This window comes from Fulvia fulva, chromosome 3, assembly GCF_020509005.1.
Source record: "Fulvia fulva chromosome 3, complete sequence".
Classification (NCBI taxonomy): domain Eukaryota; kingdom Fungi; phylum Ascomycota; class Dothideomycetes; order Mycosphaerellales; family Mycosphaerellaceae; genus Fulvia; species Fulvia fulva.
Genome location: NC_063014.1, coordinates 1,882,294 through 1,904,320, shown reverse-complemented (window position 1 = coordinate 1,904,320; position 22,027 = coordinate 1,882,294). Strand labels below are relative to the sequence as shown.

General features: G+C 45.7%; 1 protein-coding gene across 1 annotated transcript; it reads left to right on the top strand.

Annotated features, from left to right (window-relative positions):
• Positions 1 to 19,792: 19,792 nt before the first annotated feature.
• CLAFUR5_08113 (uncharacterized protein) lies at positions 19,793 to 20,669 on the top strand (the record flags this gene model as incomplete). The annotated part of the gene is made up of 2 exons (XM_047907261.1): positions 19,793 to 19,922; positions 20,128 to 20,669. 2 exons carry the CDS (start codon positions 19,793 to 19,795, stop codon positions 20,667 to 20,669), a joined length of 672 nt encoding a protein of 223 aa, XP_047759433.1.
• Positions 20,670 to 22,027: the final 1,358 nt, after the last annotated feature.

Below are 22,027 nucleotides of genomic sequence, written 5' to 3'. Positions count from 1 at the left end.
GCTCTCTATAACGTTAACCTTAGCCTTACGTTCTAGGATAATAATATTTACCTTATTACTATAGTCAAGCTACCTAGATCGGCCTATATAGAGTAATCTAAGGAGCTCCTTACTATATAAGAGCTATCTTCCTAGGGTCGTCTAGCTTAGGGGGTAGAAGTAGTATATTATTAAACTTAAAAGAACCCGTTACCTTAAGAAAGCGATATTAAAGACGAAATTCTATACGATCGATCCTCTAAAATAAGAGACTTAGAGCTTAATTATAGTTAAGTACGAGCTTAAACTCTCTAAATAATAGATAGATAGATTTGTTATTCCCCTATTCTAGGACCCTATCCGGCCTATATAGGTATATATCTATTATTATATACAAAGGGAAACCCGATAGGTAAAAACCCTTCCCGCCCCCGACTACTCCTTGTCTATATTAGCTTTCCCTCTGAACGTACGTAGTCTATGTCACTACCCCGTTAGCCCCCGCTCCTAGCCGGTCTCGTCGCGCTACGTCGTGTCCTCTCTTCCTATACTACTCCTACTAGGCGGTACTATTCTAGCTAGCCCTTCTCTAGTATCTAGTTCGTAATACGCCGTAGGTCCTTAACGTTATTAAGAAGTACCCTAATCGTCCGGTTCCTCGCCTTTATTATCTACTCCTCCCTTCCTAGGGACTACCTCGAATAGACGAGGAGTACGTACCGTATATTCTAGGAGTAATAGCCGTCGGAGTAGCTAGTATTTGTATATTCTAGAACCTTCCTCTATAATAGTATAGACGACTGACTACCCTAGTAAGTAAGGGCGTACCTAGTGACCCTAGGATAGCTTACGCGTAGGTATATATATTTATTAGTACGCGGGCCGTAAAATATATATAGTAATCCTAAAAGATAATAAATCTGAAATTTTTAGATTCCCGTATTTTAGCGGTTATATATATAGGTTATGTATCTAGGTACTACCTACGTAGAGGGAGGTAATATTACCCCCGCCTTCTTTGTCTACGTAGTATACTACCTCCTAGTCGGATTCTAGTATGTCCTTACTAATATAGAAGCACGTGCGGGGTCTACCGTCGCCTCGTAGGTATGTCGTATAGCCTAGTGACTTGTAGGTCGTTAGTCTCTTATAGTACGGGTTAATCTATAGCTCCTAGATTACTAGGACGTAGTAGAGGTACGGGTCCGCCTCGTATAGGAAATAGTTCTAGACTATGTCCTTGCTATAGTTGACGTTATACTCGATAATACTAAGCGTATCGAGGCTAGTTATAAGTATCGACAATTATTTCCTCTATAGCGTCCTATATCCTACTACCTTATACGTCCTAGTCTACGCCTATCGGCTATATACTAAAGGGGAGCCGGGCCTAGTTAGATTCCCTCGCCGTAGCTAGTAGAGTACGTAGCCTCCCGTACGCCCTAGGTTACGTATCCTTTATATCGTTCTCGGCCCTAGGGCGCTTATATCCGACCGCCGCTAGCTAGTTCTAGTATAGGCTAGCCTTACGGTCGCCGTAGAATCTTAGGGCGACGGTTCTATTTGTAATTGCCTTGTTTTTCGCTAGTTTTCGCTATAGGCATTCCGCGCTATACGATAGGTAGTGCCCCGGACAGTTCGCGTACCGTCTCGTAGCCGATATATAGTCCCTAGATATATAGTCTTCTATATAGTTCGAGTAGGCCTACTTGTTTATATACGTATAGGTTTAGTGTCTATACTGTTAGTATTTGAAGTATTAGAGGACACGAAAGGATAAGGAGTACTTTTCTACTATCTTAAGGCTATATTACTAGATCAGGCCTTATTCTATCGCTAGATCCGCCGCTTTCGCGTCTTATAGCTATACTATTAGTACCGAGGCCTTGTTACCTTCTAGCCATTTCCTATAGAGCCAAGTCGCCTTCTAGATTAGAGAGTTAAGAGTGACCGGGTTGTCCTCTTAGAGAGTACGTAGATAACCTTAGTTAGTTAGGTCGAACTCCTTAGGTATATCGTAGACTAGGATTATAAATTGCTTCGTTAAGACCTTCGCTAATACCGTAACCTTAGATTCCTACTATAGCTATACCTCTAGGTGCCTCCTAGTAGTAGTAGAGCTAGTATAGATCTATAGAGTACTGTTAGACTATTAGTTCACTACGACTACCCCTAGTTAGTTAATTCGTTAGGCGAGCTCCTTGTTCGATAGCTTCGAAACTTCGGCCTAGTCTTCCTTTACTATAATACGGATCGTAACTATATCGTGCGTTAGGCGGGGGCCTAGTATCGATACCGCGACCGATATCTAGCTATAGGGGTGTTAATTCCGGGTGGCCTTACTAATCGCCTAGGACGTCGTCCTTATTTCTTATTACCCTCGGTAATACGATAGTATAAGCGCCGTACGTAGCTAAGTAATCATTACCTATAGAGACCGGTATAGGAGCTAATTATTACTTTCTATACTTTCTACGTCCTCTATAAGTTGCTACTAGTTGTCTTAGAGGAGCTTCGCCTATAGAGCCGTAGGCGCCGTTAGTACCGTAGCCTAGGCTACTATTGCCTAGGAGTTGCCTAATATAGCTAGGCACCTCCGCGGCGTTTAGAGCTAAGGAAATAGAGTGAAGAGAACTTTAAGCTATCTAGATTAAATAAGGTAGAACTCCCTTAATTCTAGGGGTAGTAGCCTAGACGCGGAAATAGATAGATAGATATTTCATTAAGCTGTTGTAGTGCCCTTTGGCCTATGCAGCTATGCTATCTTGTTTTTGTATATATAGAGGGGAAACCGTGTTGGTGAAAACCCCTCCTCCTTCCCGCCTGTCTTTTCCTCCTCGTTGTCGTCTTAAATTTCCCTTGTTAGGGGTACGCTAGTGTCATGGGCCTGCCCTGATGACTACCCTATCTGCAACCCCCCTCGCTTCCGCCTCTTGTCTATCCACTCCTCCGTCTCGCTCGCGAGGCTAAACTGCTGGAGGTATCCCTGCTGTAGTATCCACCGAGAGATTCGGCGAATGTTGCCTTTGTCCCTAATAATTGACTTGTAGTCTCTCCTTCCCGCTTGGTGCCTCCAATTTCCCCTGCCTCTCGCCCACTGCGGGCATCGTAGTAGCATATGTTCTGGGTTTTGCGATGGGTAGCCACACTGGCAGGCTGGGCTATAGATGTCTAGTGCGCGTCTTCTGAACAGGTAGGCCCTTAATCCAATGTGTTCGGACCTGATTTGGATCGCTATGCTTGCTTCGGCCCTTGTCAGGTCCCTATATAGCTAGTAATTGTGTCTCTTGAAGGCTCGGAGCGCTATCGGGCCTGTTGTCTCAGGGGGCTTCCTTTTCCAGTCCTGCTCCTATAGGCAGCTCGCTATCTGTTCCGCTAGGTTTTGGGTCTTAGCCTTGCTCCCGCCGGCCTGGCGAGTCCTACGCTCCTCCTCCTTTCGTGCTAGCCATTCGGTGCTTGTCTATACGGCCGTAAAGGTCGTAAGGTCATCCTCTTTTTGGCTTGTCCTATATCCTGCCCCTCTCCGGTAGCGGCTTTCTATCTTATTCTTTGCCTCCTGGATCGTGGTTTGTGCTAGGTAACCTGTCGTCTTTGCCGCGTATTGAATTCTCATTCCCCGGATGTACTGGCCGATTGGTGGTATTCCTGTCTCCATTTCTACCGTGCTTGTTGACGTTGTCTTGTATGCGCCTAGTACCCTACGTAGGTTGCCTGCCTGTGTCCTGTTTAGGGGTTGCTCTATCCGTTTCGGGATCGGCTTGCCTGCGCCTCCTGTTCCCCAAATCTGTGCCCCGTACAACATAGCTGGTCTGACGATCGCCTTATACATTACTCTTGCCTTGTCGAATGTTGCTCCCCATGTAGATGCCGTAAGCCTCTTTATCGAGGCTTCATTGACTTGCGCTCGACTCTGGGCTTTCTTAATCTGTACATTCCAGCTTAGCTTCGGGTCGAGCCAGATCCCTAGTACTCGTAGCTCCGCTGATGGCTTGGTCTCGTAGCCTTGGATTCTTACCGCCGCCTTCATATTATGGTGTGTTCTCGCTTTACTGAAGTGTATAAGTTGGTACTTTTCAGGGGCGAACCGGGCACCATGCTTCTTTGCCCACTCCTCGCATTTCTTGTGCCTATCTTCAAGGAGGCGACAGTTCTCTTCTGTCGAGTCTGACCAGGCTAGGATGTTTGTATCGTCTACGAACCCCGATGCTGAGGTTTGCGGAGAGGTGAGTAGGGGGATTAGATCCGACATAAATATTAGAAACAGGATAGGGGAGAGAGTAGATCCCTGAGGTATTCCAGTCTCTGCCTTCACCGGGTCGGACGTGTACCTTCCTAGGACTAGGTATGTCGTCCGTTCCTGGAGAAAGGAGAAGACGAACGACGTTGCCCACTGGGGGATGCCTTTCTGCTGTAGGATATGTATTAGCCTTTGGTGTGAGACGTTGTCGAAGGCCCCTGCGATGTCGAGGGATAGTAAGGACGCCGCTCGGTTCCTGCCGTAGTGCCAGAGGGTCTGGATTTGCTCCGTAATTAGCTCCATTGCTGTTAGTGTCGATCGCTGGCTTCTTCCCCCCATCTGTGTTGCTGGGAGTACGTGGTTGTCCTCGGCAAGCTGCGTAAGTCTCTGGGCTACTATCTTTTCTAGGACCTTCCCTATCGTATTTAGAAGTGCTATTGGTCTGTACGACTTGGGCTGAGTATAGTCTTCCTTCTGTGGCTTGCGTAGCACTACTGTCATAGACTCTCTGTACGGCTTCGGGTGATACCCTAGCCGTAGGCACGCGGTAAATAGGTTTGCAAGGCTCGGCGCGATCTCTTCTCTACACTCTTTTAGCAGTACGTTTGGTATCCTGTCTGGGCCTGGGGCTTTTCGTCCCTTTAGCTTACTTATGACTCCTGTTACTGTGTTAGGGCTAACCGCCCAATCCATGTCCAGGGGTTCCGGGTATGTGCTCGGGTCGATGTCCGTAAGGTCTGCCTCTACTTGCGTCGAAAAGAAATGGTCGGCTAACGCTTTTGCCTTGCCCCGGGGCGTAGCCTGGGCAATCCCTTCGCGGTCTACGATTGGGGGGAAGTGAGGGGCTTGTTGCTCTTCAGGTAGTCGTGCCCATTTAGCAAGTCTCCACATCTGTTCCGGGTTTTCTGTAACGAGCCCGATCGTCGCTCTCCAGTCCTGCAGCTTATCGCGTCTTATCTGTGCCTTCTTCTCTTGTGTCGCGTGGCAGTATTGCTCCCACGTCTCTTGGGTGTGCTCCTTCGTCCACTGTCGCCTTGCCCTTCTAGCCTCCCTTACCTTCGTAGAGCATTCAGGGGTCCAGAAGGCCTTCTGCTGCGTTGAGGGCCGGAGTAACGGCGTGTATTGTTCCGCTGCTTGCCATATGACCGAGGTAATCTGTTCCGCTGCTTGATCTAGCTGAGCTGTCGTCTCGAGTTCTCTATGCTGTGGTAGGTTCGCTATTAGGAAGCCTCTTATGTCGTCCCAGCGTGCCTTCTTCCAGTTACGGCGTGGTTCGTTTGCTGGCTCCTCTATCGCCTTCACCCCTAGCGTCGTTTGGATAGGGATATGGTCTGAGGAGGCTTCTAGCGCGTAGTTCGGTCGGCATTGGACTAGTCTCTCTTCAAGTTCTCGTGATAGAAAGCATAGGTCGATCGTGCTTGCACTAGTACGGGCCTTCCACGTCTCTGTTCCCTTTGGTGTTACTAAGGCCATTCCGTAGCGTGCGGTTATGTCCAGTAGCTTCCCCCCTAGAAATGCGTGCGGGGGAGTGAATTCGAGTCCCCACTGTGGGTGGTGGAGGTTGAAGTCGCCGAGGAGTACTTGCTTCGTGTCTTGGCTTAGGGTCCGCTCTAGGTGGGCGAGGGTTCCTAGTTCCCTACTCGTCCGACCCCGCGGTGGCGGGTTGTAAACGTTATGGATCTGGATAGGGCCTTGTGTCGTGTCGATCTGGATTGATGTTATGTCTCCTAGGTTGCCCTGCTGCGGTAGTATAACCTTCCACGACTCAAGGTCTATAGTCTTGCTTACGTATATACATGTCCTCGGGATGACGCCTCGTTGGCCCGCGATTACGGTGTGGTATCTCCGGTCATTACAAGTGGCTGGGAGTCCTACGTAGGGGTTGATCCATGGTTCCTGTACCGCAATAACGTGGTGCCGTAGCGGGTCTAGCTCTTGTAGAAAGTGGCGCTGGACCTTGTCCCTACTTTTGTTTACGTTGTACTGTACGATAGTGATGTCGTCGTATAGTATCATTCGTTATCCGTGAGGTCCATTTCTGTGCTGACCTGCTGTGTCTCCTGAGCCTGTATCTCGCTGTCCGGCTGGCCCTGGGGCCGCTGGGGCGCCCCAAAGATTCGCATTTGGCCTAGTTCGTTGGCTGCCCGGTTAAGGTGTCGAGGCCGACCGGGAGGTGGATGCGTTTGCGGTTGGGTTCCCTTGTTCGTCTCTTCTGCCCTCTTCCTTTTGCTCGGCTCGAAGCCCTTGTACACGGTAGGTCCCTCCTGTTGTCGTTGGGGGTACCTAGCTGGTGTAGAGATCCTTGCTTGTCTCGCTCGTTCTTGTGCTGCTATTCTAGCCGGGCATTGGCTTGAATACGCTGGGTGCCTTCTGCCGCAGCATGCGCACCTGCTCTCCTTTTTTGGGCATTCCCTTCCCTGGTGTGGGCCTGCGCAGTGAGGACACCTTGGGGTCTTCTCCCCGCATTTTGAGGCTATGTGACCGTACTGTTGGCATTGGAAGCATTGTAGTACCCTATGGCTGCTCTGATGGATCTCCGTGTCCATTCTCTCGCAGTTCCAGAATAGCCCATTGTCTAATATCTGGTTAGCTTGTTCCGCTGTCTCTACCCAAATAATAAGCGATGAATGCGTCTTTTCTCGGTCTACTGTCTTGTGCAGCCATGCCGCCTTCGTTAGTCGTACTCCTGGGGAGGTGTTCTGGTTCTGTACTTGGAGGTGGGGAAGGTCTTCGACCTTGAATGTCCTAGGGACCCCGTGGGCGATGACGGTATACTGTTGGTGGGAGACTCGTGCCGACTTCGCGACTTTAGTAGTCCACTCCTTATAGGTCTCCAGCTTTCGTCTATCAGACTCTTGTGCGGTAAAGAGTCTTACTACGCCTGTTGCTTCTACCCTCGCCCCAACTACCTCCTTTTGGCCGATTCTGTCGACAATCTCCTTGCTTGTTAGGGCTGCGATTTCTTGTTTCTCCGCCGGATCAGTAATGTATAGGCGTACCGCCTTACTTTCCTTCGGAGGGGGTTGATTCTTGCCTGCTGCTACTGTTGCCCATGTAGTTGGTTTCTGGGCTGCCTTCTGTGTTACTTGTTGGATTGTCTTCGGGATTTGGTATGATAGCGCTTTTAGCGCTCCTAGTAGCTGTGCTATGGTGTTCTTATATGCCCGGGCTGGGTGTTCGTCATCCCCTAGTAAGTTCTCCGCCTCCGTATATAGGGTCGTCCACGCTGTGTTGTTTGTCGTTGGCCTCTGCTTTCTGTATAGTGGGCCTTGGCTTGTGTCCTGGGTTTTTTCTTGGTTTGTTCCCCGGTTTGACTCTTGGTGCAGAATGTTCGCAAGGCTATGGCTCTCGTTGGTTGCCATCCTTCGCTGTTGTTCGGGGTCGCGCTTCCTAATTGGGCAGTTGTCCTCCGCAACTCCGCAATTCTAGGGTCTGCCTTCAGGGGAAGGGGACCTCGGTTTTGGGGTTTTTTTTTTGTATCACAATTGCGCCGCCGCCAGCGCAGGCGGGTCGCTACTGCTTGAGTAGATTGCTCGTCTTGATAAGGGCTATCGATTGAATGGTCCTCGTCCTAGTACCCGAAAGAGTGCTCTCCTCGGGTATATACTAGACGCGGAAATAGTCGACTAACGGTACTTAGCTAGTAAAGGCTTCCCCCTCTCCAAATAATATCTAACCTTAGCCTACCCCTCTCTCTCGATTGATTTAGGCTACTAATACTACTAGGGATACCGTAAGGGCTTATCTAAGATAGGCCTATAATATCTATATTAGAGTAAGAAATATAAAGTTACCTATATCTAAATAGGAAACCTAGGTATATAGAACATCTTATAACCGTAGTCCTAGCGGTCGAAAGGGTAATTATTATAGCCCTAATAAATAAAGGGATACCTTAGACTTCAAGCTTAGTATTAATACTATCCCCTAAATTGAAGCGCTAGAGGGGACTACGAAGCTACCTCTACGGAAACGTATTTAAGGTAGTAGCGAACGATAAGTCTACTAAGTAATTTACGACTAATACCCTCTTTTAGTACGATAAGGTTAAAGCTAAGAGGTATTAAATTATAGTAATAACTTAGGTCTTTAAATATAAGCTAAACTACCTAGTGGAGCTTCTAAAATATAAGGTAGGAGTATATGCTCGAGGGAATTAAAAGGAGGTAATAGGCGATACCGATACTACTACTCTCTATATAAGGCTTTTTAGGTATATAATAGTAATCGTTACCTATTTCGACCTTAAAACTATAAAAATAGATATCGTTAACGTCGTTTCTAATATCCTAATACCGACCCTAGTCTAGATATACTCCCTAGAAGGGTTTAAGTAGGCTAATAAGCTTTTTAAGTACTAAAAGACCTTATATAGATCCAAGGCGTTACCTCTACTATAGTATTTAGAACTATAGAGGACCCTAATTTAACTCGGATTAGAGGAAGTTACGGATTATCTATTTATAGATAAGGAGTATCTTATCCTAGTTCTCTTCTATATAGACAATATTTACTTTACTTAGCCTCGAGAGTTAGAAATAATAGTATAAGCTCTAATCGAGAGATTAACCTATAAGTACGAGATAAAAGTATCAGAACCCCTTAAATAGTTCTATAGGATATCTATTTACCGAGATCGTACTACTAAGTTACTTAATCTTAGTTAGAGGGGCTATATCGAGAAGATAAGGTATTAGTATAGGATCTCTTATCACGATCTAAGCGTATATATAGATAATAGCCTATTATTAAGACTTAAGGCTACGTACGCCAAGAATTAGGTAAGTAATTAGTTACCTATAGCCTCTTTAAGAATAATAGTCGTCTATTCTAGATAGATATATATATAATATAGTATACGCGGTAGAGTAGGAGGAATCTAGGCTATTAATAAGGACTATCTATTCGATAGCCCTTTTAAGGCGAGTAATCTACTTGAGTAGTAGCGACCCGCCTACGCTAGCGGCGGCGTAATCGTTATATAAAGAAACCTAAAACTAAGGTTCCGTTCCCCTAGCGGTAGACCCTAGAATTACGGAGTTATAGAGGATAACTACCTAATTAGGAAGCGCGGACCTTACCCCGAATAGTAGTAGAGGATAGTAACTAATGAGAGCTATAGCCTTAAGAGTATTAAGTAGCTCGTAAAGGATACTTATTCTAGTAAAGACTCTCTAAAAAAGAATAGCTAAGGGCTAAACCGGGGAATAAACTAAGGAATAACCTAGGACATAAGCTAAGGCCTACTATATAGAAATTAGAGGCTAACGACAAACAATATAGCGAAGACGACCCTATATACGGAGGCGGAAAATTTACTAGGGGATAACGAACACCTAGCCCGGGTATATAAGAATACTATAGTATAGCTACTAGGAGCGCTAAAAGCGCTATTATACTAAATCCCGAAGATAATCTAATAAGTAACACAAAAGGTAGCCTAGAGACTAACTATATAGGTAATAGTAGTAGTATATAAGAATTAACCCCCTATAAAGGTAGGTAATATAGTACGCCTATATATTAAATTAAATTAAATTAAATTTATTTATAATACCTATCTAGCTCCTAAAAGGTCTACGAGGCCGGGGGCTATTAAGCAAGAGAGAGGGAAAAGCCGTCGTATAGGGAAAACCCCTCTTTAGGTATTAGTAAGTTCTCTCTATTACCTATCGGTCAATCTGTCGTACTAGAAGCGGTAAGTACTAGGTAGTTCGCCGCCCCGGAGTACTAATCTACCCGGTGCCTAGGAACGAGTATTAGTAGCTAGCCGACTATCGAGTAGATAATAGGTCGCTCTATTACTTATTAGTCAATCTATCGTACTAGAAGCGGTAAGTACTAGGTAGTTAGCCGCCCCGGAGTACTAATCTACCCGGTACCTAGGAACGAGTATTAGTAGCTAGCCGACTATAAAATAGACGATAGGTCGACTATTAGTAGAGGCGGGTCGCCTATCGAGTAGGAGACAGGTCGACCGGCGAGCGGAAAGCGAGCTAGCCGTCGAGTAGACGACGAGTCGACCCTTCCGGGCTCCTATACTCTATTAGTACTCCTATCGCTATTCCTCCTCCGCTCGGAGTCGCTATAGGCTACGGTCTACCCGTATATATAGTCGTCGGTACCGCCGGAGTCCTACTACGTCTATAGGTAGGGCGCCTTCGAAGGCTTCCTAGAGCTCTCCCTCCTAGGCTACCTCCCCTATTCTTACTACTATCTTACCGGCTATCTAGAACTACTATAGTAGGCCGGTCCGTATTACTATTCGTACCGCTACTTATATCCTACGCGCTATACCTATTATATATTAGAAGTCTATAGCCCTAGTCTCGAGGCGAATTACCTACCGGGCTTCTATAAAGCGTAGGTAGAATAGTACGACGTAGTTCGGCGTCTAAATACGTCTATATTTGTATAGGCTACTATCTACTCCCGGTACCTTTTAGCGATATAGATAGTCCTTAATACTAATATATTCCGAGCGGAGTAGTATCGCGACTATTACCTATAGGCGGGTAAGGGCTCGGAAGGGTATTACTCTATCTCGGCTAATAGGTCCTATCTTCGCCGCTACCTCGTCTTCTCGTCGGTATACTCGTCGCTATAGTAGTTATCCGTTCGGGCGCCTTTCGCCTTTCTCCTAGCGCTCGTTCTAGATTCCCTATATATATCTACGGACCGCGTTTGCTATAGCCTTCCGTTCTTCGCGTCCCTATCCCGCTCCTATTACTAGTATACTACTAGCTAGGGTCTATACTCGGAACTTTACTATCGGAGTTTATTACGTATCTAGCTACCGCTAGGCCTATAATCCTATCTTCTTTCTAGGCGCTATAGATCGAAGGCGTATCGTAATCGCCTAGTACGCCGCGCGGATGTCGCTCCCTACCTTACTTTTCGCCGTCTAGAGCGTATAGCCTATAGCGAGCTATTAGAAGTAAAGGTCTAGTAGCGCGATCTACGTATCCGCTTCTAGGACCTACGTCGGTATAGTACGGTATACCCCGGTCGCCCTACGTAAATATTCGTTCTATACGTTTTGAATCTACTTTATCTAGCTAGTCGCGTAGGATAGATACTAGACTAGTGCCCTAAAGGTGATCGCCGGTCGGACGATAGAGCTATATAGCTAGCGTACCTTTACGAAGGCTACGCCGTATATAGAGGCCGCGAGGCGTATAACTAAGGCTTTGTTCTAGTCTCCCCGCTACCGGAGCTACTTTAGGTAGGCGTACTACCGGAGTTACGTATCTACTTAGAATCCTAGGACCCGGATAGATAGCTATAGAGTAATCTAGCTTACGCCGGTCCCGGCCTCGATCGTAGCTTAGAGGTTATACTTCTTCGGGATCCTCGTAAGGTAGATTATCTAGTACTTCTTAGGTACGGAGACTACCCCGTATTACGCTACCTAGTCGTTAAATACCTCGAGCGCCGCTTCGAGTTAGCGGTAGTTAGTTCCGGTTAAGTCGCTATATATTAGGATGTTTGTATTATCAATAAAGCCTATATAGGAGTTAGTACCGTCGGGGCTTCCCCTAAGTAGCGGTAAGGAAGGAATCGTATTTAGTAAGCTAGCTACGAGATAAGGTAATAAGTCTTAACCGCGCTTTCCTACTTATCTAGTACTACCGTATAGCCTCGTTTCGAGAAGGTAGCCCGGAGCAAAAGCTTCCCTCTACGCCCTCCCTCCCTATTTACTCCTTAAGCTAATATCTACCTCTATAGGCCTAAGCCCTTTAGTACTCTCTATTAACCGATATACGTATCCGTCCTCTCGGGCTATATAGACAGTATTAGCCGTCGCTACTAGTATATACTACGCCCTAGGTTTTAACGCCCTTCGCGTTACCGTAGCCTATCTCTAGAAAGCGGCCGTCTATACCTCGTAGGTTTGCTCGGGGTATATACTACGCCGGGTAGCGTACTCCTTACGTTTCTACCTACTAACTAATATAAAGTTCCTTATTACCCTACCCTCGATCCTCCCCGATTATAGAACTAATCTACTTATATTATACATCTTTTCCCCGTCCTAATAGCCGTCTTTTCCTTACTTAGGCTATTGTCTTTTCCTCGTCGTAATCTACTATATTAGACTAGGTACGTTATGTAGCGGGATAGGTTATACCTTAGGTAAAACCCTCGTTCCTATACCGGGTGTTTAATAGGCCCTTATAGGCTTCGTCGCGTATCTACCTACCTACCGTATTACCCGCTAGTAAATACTAGATTGTTCCGTAGTCCGCTCGACGCCGTCGTATAGTCCGCTTAGTTATTGTTCTATAGTCCGCTCGTCTAATATTCGTCGCTTAGCCCGCTCGGTTTACGGTCTCCGGAGGTAAAAATTCTATACTTATACTAGAGGTGTCCTATCGAGCGTATAGGCTACGGTTCCGCGCCCTTCTTATACGTAGAAAGAAGAGGGACTCGCTCCCGATACGAGTATACGCTCGTCGGATAGTCTTTATACCCGTTTTACTAGTAGTCCTCTATTCGCCGCGGCTTCGCCTACGTTACGCGCCCGTCGCGCCTACGACGCTCTAGCGTAAGAATACTTAGCTCTCTCGTAGTAAGACGAGAGGTTCGTAGCTAATACTACGTATAGGTAATTCTCGTCGTCGACCTACGCCTATATACTACTAATCCGGCGGAGAAACAAGAAATCGTAGACCTAATAAGTAAGGAGATTGTTAATAGAATCGGCTTATAGGAGGTAGTTAGAGCGAAGGTAGAGGCAATAGGCGTAGTAAGACTCTTTACCGTATAAGAGTCTAATAGACGAAAACTAGAGACCTATAAGGAGTAGACTACTAAAGTCGCGAAGTCGGTACGAGTCTCCTACTAATAGTATACCGTTATCGCTTACGGGTTCCCTAGGATATTTAAGGTTGAAGACCTTCCCTAGCTCTAAATATAGAACTAGAATATATCCCTAGGAGACCTAGATATAGGGGTATATAACTAACCTAGTAAATTAGCTTAGGATCCTCGGACTATTAGTAGACCCGGCGCTACGGTAGAGGAAGTATCTATAGGTAATATTACGGAAAGCTAAACAGAATATAGTATTATACTAGAGGCTTACTACGTCTATATAGGGGGCGGACTTTCGGTAGTTACGACTTCTATATACGGCTATTATACGGCTAGTCCTTACCTATAGTAGCTAAGTATAGTCCTTAGGCGAGAGGGCCTACCTATTAAAGGGACTCGTCGCGCCGTTAGCGAAGATCTAAAACTAATGCCTAAGGAAGGTCACCGGAGTATATAAGTCGATACTAATAAGGATACTTTAGTACGAGACCGCTATACCGCCGATCGACCTATATATCTAGGGACTACGGACCTCCTACTTAGGTAAGTAGGTATAGTACCTAGTATAGAAGGTTATCGCTAGTGTAGTCGTAAGGGCCCGCGAATTAGTACTAGCGTATAAGAGTATTCGACCCGGAAACGAGCCGAACTACCGGGTAAGGGACGAATAGCTAGTAATATAATAGGAGGATAAGAAATCGTTTATAGAGTAACTATAGAAAGAGAGGTAGAATAACTAGTTTATAGGGTATAGTAGACGCCCTTAGCTAGCGGGATAACCTAAGGAATAGTTAGCTATAAAATCCGCGGTTAAGTACCCCCTAAAGCTTATCTACTACCGCCTTACGAGGGTATAGAGTAGTATAGTAACCTAACTACAAAGTAAACATATCGGCCTCTAGGGGTACCTATTATAGAGGAAGGCTCTAGAATATATAAATACTAGCTACCCCTACGGCTATTACTCCTAGAATGTACGGTACGTACTCCTCGTCTATCCGAGGTAGTCGCTAGGAAGGGGGGAGTAGATAGTAAAGGCGAGGAACCGGACGATTAGGGCACTTCTTAATAACGCTAAGGACCTACGGCGTATTACGAACTAGATACTAGAGAAGGGCTGGCTAGAATAGTACCGCCTAGTAGGAGTAGTATAGGAAGAGAGGATACGACGTAGCGCGACGAGACCGGCTAGGAGCGGGGGCTAATAGGGTAGTAATATAGACTACGTACGTTTAGAGGGAAAGCTAATCTAGATAAGGAGAGGTCGGAGGCGGGAAGGGTTTTCACCTATCCGGGTTTCCCTTTGTATATAACAATAGATATATACCTATATAGGCCGAATAGGGTCCTAGAATAGGGGAATAACAAATCTATCTATCTATCTCTATCCCTAGGAGTATAACTAACGAAGGCGGTATAGTTATATAAGATAGTAGACCGAGAGAAGACGTATTTATCGCTTATTATCTAGGTAGAGACAGCGGAATAAGCTAACTAGATACTAGATAATAGGCTTTTCTAGAACTACTAGAGAATAGATACGGAGATCTATTAGAGTAGCTATAGGGTACTATAATACTTCTAATCCTAATAGTACGGTTATATAGCCCTATAATACGGGGAGAAGACCCTAAGGTGCCCTTACTACGTAGGCCTATACTAAGGACGGGAATGCCTAAAAAAGGAGAGTAGGTATATATACTATAGCCGAAGGTACCTAGCGTATTTAAACTAATACCTAGCTAGAATAATAGTATTAGAACGAGCGAGATAAGTAAGGATCTCTATACTTAGCTAGATTAAGTAGCGGAATAGATTACCTCGGTTATATAGTAGGTAGCGGAATAATATACGCCGTTACTCCGGCCCTTAACGTAGTAGAAGGCCTTCTAGACCCCTAAATACTCTACGAAGGTAAAGGAGGCTCGAAGGGCAAGGCGATAGTAGACGAAGGAGTATACCTAAGAGACCTAGGAGCAATACTATCGCGCGACATAAGAGAAGAAGGTATATATAAGACGTGATAAGCTATAGGACTAGAGAGCGACGATCGGGCTCGTTATAGAACACCCGGAATAGATATAGAGACTAGCTAAATAGGCACGACTACCTAAAGAGTAACTAACCCCTTACTTTTCTTTAATTATAGACCGCGAAGGGATTGCCTAGACTATACCCCGGGGCAAGGCAAAAGTATTAGCCGACTATTTCTTTTCTATATAAGTAGAGGTAGACCTTACCGATATCGACCCGAGTATATACCCGGAACCCCTAGACATAGATTAGGCGGTTAGCTCTAATATAGTAACAGGAGTTATAAGTAAGCTAAAAGGACGAAAAGCCCTAGGCCTAGATAAGATACTAAACCTACTACTAAAAGAGTATAGAGAAGAGATCGCGCCGAGCCTTATAAACCTATTTACCGCGTACCTACGGCTAGGGTATTACTCGAAGCCGTATAGAGAGTCTATAATAGTAGTGCTACGTAAGCTATAGAAGGAGGACTATACCTAGCTCAAATCGTATAGGCTAATCGTACTTCTAAACACGATAGTAAAGGTCCTAGAGAAGATAGTAGCCTAGAGACTTACGTAGCTAGCCGAGGACAACTACGTACTCCTAGTAATATAGATAGGAGGAAGAAGCTAGCGATCGATACTAATAGTTATAGAGCTAATTACGGAGTAAATTCAGACCCTCTAGTACTACGGTAGGAACTAAGCGGCGTCCTTACTATTCCTCGATATCTTAGGAGTCTTTAATAACGTCTTATACTAAAGGCTAATATATATCCTATAATAGAAAGGTATCCCCTAGTAGGTAATAAAGTTTGTCTACTCCTTTCTCTAGGAACGGACGATATACCTAGTCCTAGGGAGGTATACGTCCGACCCGGTAAAGGTAGAGACTAGAATACCTTAGGGATCTACTCTCTCCCCTATTCTATTTCTAATATTTATGTCTGATCTAATCCCCGTACTTACCTCTCCGTAAGCCTTAGTATTAGGATTTGGAGACGATATAAACATTCTAGCCTAGTTAGACTCGATAGAGGAGAACTATCGCCTCCTTAAAGATAGGTATAAGAAATACGAGGGGTAGATAAAGAAGTATAGTACCCGGTTCGCCCCTAAAAAGTACTAGCTTATATACTTTAGTAAAGTAAGAATATACTATAATATAAAGGCGGCGGTAAGAATCTAAGGCTACGAGACTAAGCTATTAGCGGAGCTACGAGTACTAGAGATCTAGCTCGATCCAAAGCTAAGCTAGAACGTATAGATTAAGAAAGCCTAGAGTCGAGCGTAAGTTAACAAAGCCTCGATAAAGAGGCTTATAGCGTCTATATAGAGAGTAATATTCGATAAGGTAAGGGTAATCTAGTTATACGTATATATATCTTATACGTACTATAGGTAATCTTTATTCTCGTTACTTACCTATACTAGGGTTAGTAATCTACTATTACCTTTCTTTAGCCCGAATCCTTTAACCTTCTTCTATTTTATTAATATAACTAAACCGCTAGAGTTAAGCGTTACCTCTTTCTTAAAGTCGGTATCTATCTTAGAGTAGACGAAGTACGTACGAGTTATAGCTAGTAGAATATTAACCGTCTTACGCTTTACCTTACTATTAGAGAAGGCGCTTACGCTTTCTCTATATATACTATACCTAAGTTAACCTTATTTAGATTATCGTCCTTCTTACTCTTAGAGTACTTATTAGCGTAGTAACCTAACTATCGATAGTTATAGTATTCTATAGTAGAGATATTACGTAGCTTACTTATATCTACGCTACGCTCTAACCGCGCTATAGTTAAGCTACGATTATCGAAGCTACGGTTACGCCTTCCTCTATTATACCTTCTACGACCTCTTTAGCGGTTATTACCTCTTATAAATACGGCTAGTATAAGTTAGATTACCGGGGTCCGGCGACTTATCTCGCTTACGCTTAAGAAGCGTACGTAAAGCTCTCTTCTTATATAAGTTAGTCTCTATAGTAGGAGTAATCTATACTAGACGCTTACGTATACTTAGGAGTTCTATATAGTTAGTAATAGCGATCCGTAGCTTAGAGAGTAGTTTAGCGTACGTCTACTATACTAACTACGCTTAAGTATAGAGTAGTAGCTAAGCCTCTAGCGTTTCGAGGTAGGTTATAAACTATCGTACCGTCTAGCTCTCGCGCTATTACGTATCGCTATATAAGATACCCGAGTCTAGCGACCGATTAATAGGATTACTACACGCGCTCTAAAGGTAAGTAAGGAAGGCCTTCTACATAAGTAGTTTGCTCTCTACCTTTATACGAGCGTACTACGCCTTCTACGCTTCCTTAAGATCGCCTTTAATAAACTATATCGGCTTTCTAATAAGGTCCGTATTAGTAAGGAAGTATTCTAGTAAATTCTCCTAAGCTATTAAGTAGTAATAGATAAAGTTACGATACTCCTTAAGGGCCTTTCTATAGTAGGTAGGTAGGTCCTTAGGCTTTACTAACTTTTTCTAGAGGACTAGTAACTCTAGTCCTTCGGGGTTATTATCCTCGTTAGTATCTAACTCGTCTTTAATTAGGGCAAGAGTTTAGCGCGCTCCGAGTATATAGCGCTCTATACGATAAGATCGAATTCTTTAATACCTCTTAATATCTTCGTCCTAGCCCTCTATATTAGGTTCCTCGCCTTAGCGCTCTATTATAGTAATCTTGCGCTATAGCTATCGAAGCTCGTCGGTCTTTATAAGTTTACGGTATCTAGCCTTTACGCGACGTAGCTACGATTCGATCGATTTAGGTACCTTACTACCGCGCTTATTATACTCTACTCCTAGATCCAGATTATCTATCTCTACGGCCGCCTAGCGAGTTATAAGTAAGTCTAACAAAGGTCCTATATTACTTATTATATCGTCTAGTTAAACCGTCCTTATACTACTTCTCTAGGAGAAGAGATCTTATTATATAAGGGTACTTAATAGGACTACTAGTAAGTAGTATATTAGGCGTAGTATTAGAGAAGGACGGTTAGATAGTAGTAATATTAATAGTATCTAGAGAGTAGTTAGAGCGTAATCCGCTCGTAACTTATAAGGCCGCGCTAAGTATAGACCCTACTAAGAGGTATCTTAGGTCTCTTTTCCGAGACTCTATAATTCTCGATACCTTAACTTTACCTCCTTATAGAAGGCTAGAGACTTCTAGAAGATCTCGAAATAAGCCGGCTAGATTAAGAAGTTTATTAGACGTAGCCTAGAATCTATATCTAAGAATACCCTCCCCTATAAGGTAGATTAATTAATTAATTGTTCTGTTAACGTACTACTTGAGTCCTAGACTATGTAATACGGGTCGTATCTACGACCGAGTTCAAAATTGAAAGAGAAAAGCCCCGCGTACCCGGACGTAAAAACTCTTCGAAAGATCGCGAGCTCGCGCTTAGTATTTATAATAAAGGTTAACGAATATTACTACGGTAGTACGCCGCCCCGTAAGGTAGAGTCTATAGATATCTAGGAGAAAAATAAGAAGTATATACCTACTCTAAACGCCGTTGATTAAATCCGCTAATTCTCCGACTCTCTAAGTAATAATAATAAGGTCGCCCTCTATAATACCTTACTCGACTAGTTTAAGAGTAAGCCACCTATCTTTAAGGGTAATAAAGCTAGATATAAGGTCGAAAACAACCCTATATACGATATTCTAGGCCTTATTAATAAGATCGGTAAGATACTTAAGAATACCGTTTTACTCTTAAAGAAGCAAGCTAAGGTCTCTAGCGATAAGGATAAGAGTAATAGCCCTCCTTAAAGGAAGAAGAAGACCTCTACTAGTAGTAAGAAGAAGGTTAAGAACCTAATCTAGGATATTAAGAGTAAGCTTAATAAGATAACTACCGCTCTAAAGGTACTCGGTAAGGAAGTTAGTATTCTAAAGTACCTTACTTCGAAGCTCTAAGGGGGTATATAAAAAGATAGTATAATCTTATAGCGTAGGATAGGATTATAGGGTGAAAATAAGCGTTATAAGATATAAGGATATAATAGGTATTAGCTAAGGAGATTACGATAACTAATTTCGAGTAACAACTTACTCTATATAAAAGCTGATAAGGCACTGCTTTTAAATAATATAAGCTGTTGTACCTTATAGCCAATACCCTATACTTTGGAGCCGAGATCCCCACTTTCACACGATGTACCGAATCCCAGCTCCGTGCTAGCGGCGGCATCATGTTGCGGCGAGCGCCCAAGCTCCCTCGAAGCTTTGCTCTACTCACGCTGTAGGCTGTGGTGGGCGTGCTGGTGTAATATGTAGCCTCAACGTCCCCCGTGGCAAAGGCAGAGAGATTGTTCTTCATCGTCTGTCGCACATCCACCATCGCTGTAGCCTGTAGGGACCGAGCTGCTGAGTACTGTATCTGTCCTTGCAGTAGCACTTGCCCTGTCACCCCCAAACATCAACCGTCGTTACTCCTTGCTTGACCATCACCGGCACCTGTATCACTAGTAAGTCGACCCTCTCCCTCTTATTACTCATCTCCGCGTAGATGAGATCGACGGCAGGTCTGTCAAGCAAAGACGGCCGGACCATCGACCTACAAAACACACAGATTGCACTGCTCCACCCTGCAAACAGTGTACAAGACCATCAACTTACCACTCTTTCCCCCAAACAGGAAACCTCAATAGCGTCTCACGAGATCACGAGTACACGAGCGACATCCACCAGCGACATCCTCCACCAGTCGAGATGAGATCCTTCACCGCAGTATCGATTGCCACTCTGTTCGCAGCGTCAGGCTCAGCAAGCATCTTCGGCCTACCAAAGAGACAACAAGTATACGCCATCGACCCAAACAGCGTTTCCATGCCCACAAGAGGTTAGTCACACAGTCATCATACACATACACATACCATCGCATCGTGTATTGGAGTCACCCGTTCGACAAGCACGTCGGCCGGTTCCCACCTACTCGGCATACCTATCACGTGGCTCAGCATCTACGGACAAGCCTCTCAACGAACGACGCGCCTGCCCATGCCCATCTCCCCGCCACACCCCCAACCACTAACACCCACTGCCAGACTTTTGGTGCAAACAACAACGCGCCCAATGCCCCCTCATCTGCTCCCAAACCACCCCCTCCCAATCCCTCGGCACCCTCGCCAACGACTGCGACGACGACTCACTCACCTACGCCTGCGTCTGCGAAAACGGCCTGTCACCCAACGTCTCCGAGTACTCCCAGACTCTCCCCTACTACCTCTGCCAAGAATGGGGCAACCAGTGCGTCTCCAACTGCGATGGAAACAGTCAGTGCCAGGGAGCGTGTCGAGATGACCACCCATGTGGTGCGCAGAGTCCGACGCGCCAAAATACGAGCACGCTGACGTCGACAATCATGAGTACTACCACGGCGGCTGGTGGAGCTGCGACGACGGATGCGAGTGGGGAGACGATATACAGTGGTTTCGGAGGAGGAGCCCAGGCGACTAACACTGGTGGCAGTGGTGGCGGCGAGAGCGCTGCCACACACATTCGTGTCTGGGCCTTGAGCGCAGGCCAGACGTTTGGCACGCTCGCTGTTGTGGCTGGCTTCGTCGGCGGCTTCGCTGTCTTGCTATAGACACCATCTGGGGCCATCAGTCTCACGACACGCATGAGCATGGTTGGGCTACAACAGAAGGGGACGGGAGTAGGGAAACGTGGTTTTCGTACTAGCGTAGTACTTCATGACAACAAAAGCTTGGAAGGAGAAAGTGGAAGAGGAAGAAGCAAGCGGATAGTTGGCACTCTTTGATACGGATATGAGCGTTATGGCATAGCGAGCGAGTGAGCGATGGAGTTGGCAAGGGATAACTGGATAATCAAACACTTTTCTTGCAAGGGGTGGCCACGAGGCTAGTTGTAGTATCGCGTTACTCTGCCGTGCATGGTGACGTTACGGTGGCATCCGACACTCACTATAGATGTCATCAATGGCGAGGCCCTCTGGTCGCACCCCCCTGCAAAGAGCGGTTGCTTGACCACGGCGTACGGACGCCTCCGTCCTTTCGGGATCACAGGAACCTGCGATACCGTGGTTGTGACCACATGCCTGAGCGGCCACAGCGCTTCACGCTCACCAGTCATGCAGACCACTTCGCTTCCATCTCGACCGCGCCGTCTGTGTGTCTCGAACCAGACAGACACCTCGACGACCGACCTCAAAGCTGTCGCGATCATCATTTGTCAGGTCACATCGACCGATGTACCCAACGGGATCACCCACAAGTCCCGACTCCACAACGACACTGCCTCATACAGCATGAACAACCTGCAACACATTGTCCGGTAGCGTCGAGTGGCGAAACCGCTAGCGCACCCAACTCCGCACTTTGCTATACAGTAGCTCTATGCACCCCGAGTATGCAGTATCACATGCCACGTCCTTTCACGGTCCGAATCGGGTACTGGTGGCCTTCTCCTCTCGCTTAGAATGGAAAAACGCACACGCTCAGCTTGCCACAACTGGATTGTCGAACGTGGAGATGACATAGTTTGCATGAACGGAGATGTCTCATTGCCTGTCTAGTCACGTATAGGAGCTGCCTGTACGGTATACGGACCACCTGGTATGCCGGCTCCTTCAGCATCCCTGTGTTTAGTCCACTTCACGCATGTCTTGATGGGCTCTGGCCTGCATGTCGACCCCTGAGGGACCTACATCAATGGCGGTGGAAGGCTTTGCGGTCAACTGACCTCGATGCTGTCCGCGCCCTTCCCTTGAACTTATGCATGCAACACCTGCGACATCGATGGAAAACAAGGCATTGGTCGCAGACTTCGACAGTAGGTGAGAACTGTTCACTTGTCATTCGGCGACTCCCGCGGACAGAGGTATAGTCCTCGTGTTCCTACACTCTGGAAATCCAAGAACGAATTAGGCCCATGTCTCCTTGCCGATCAGCTTCCCCTAAGAAGCCCGTCCTCGGATGACATTCT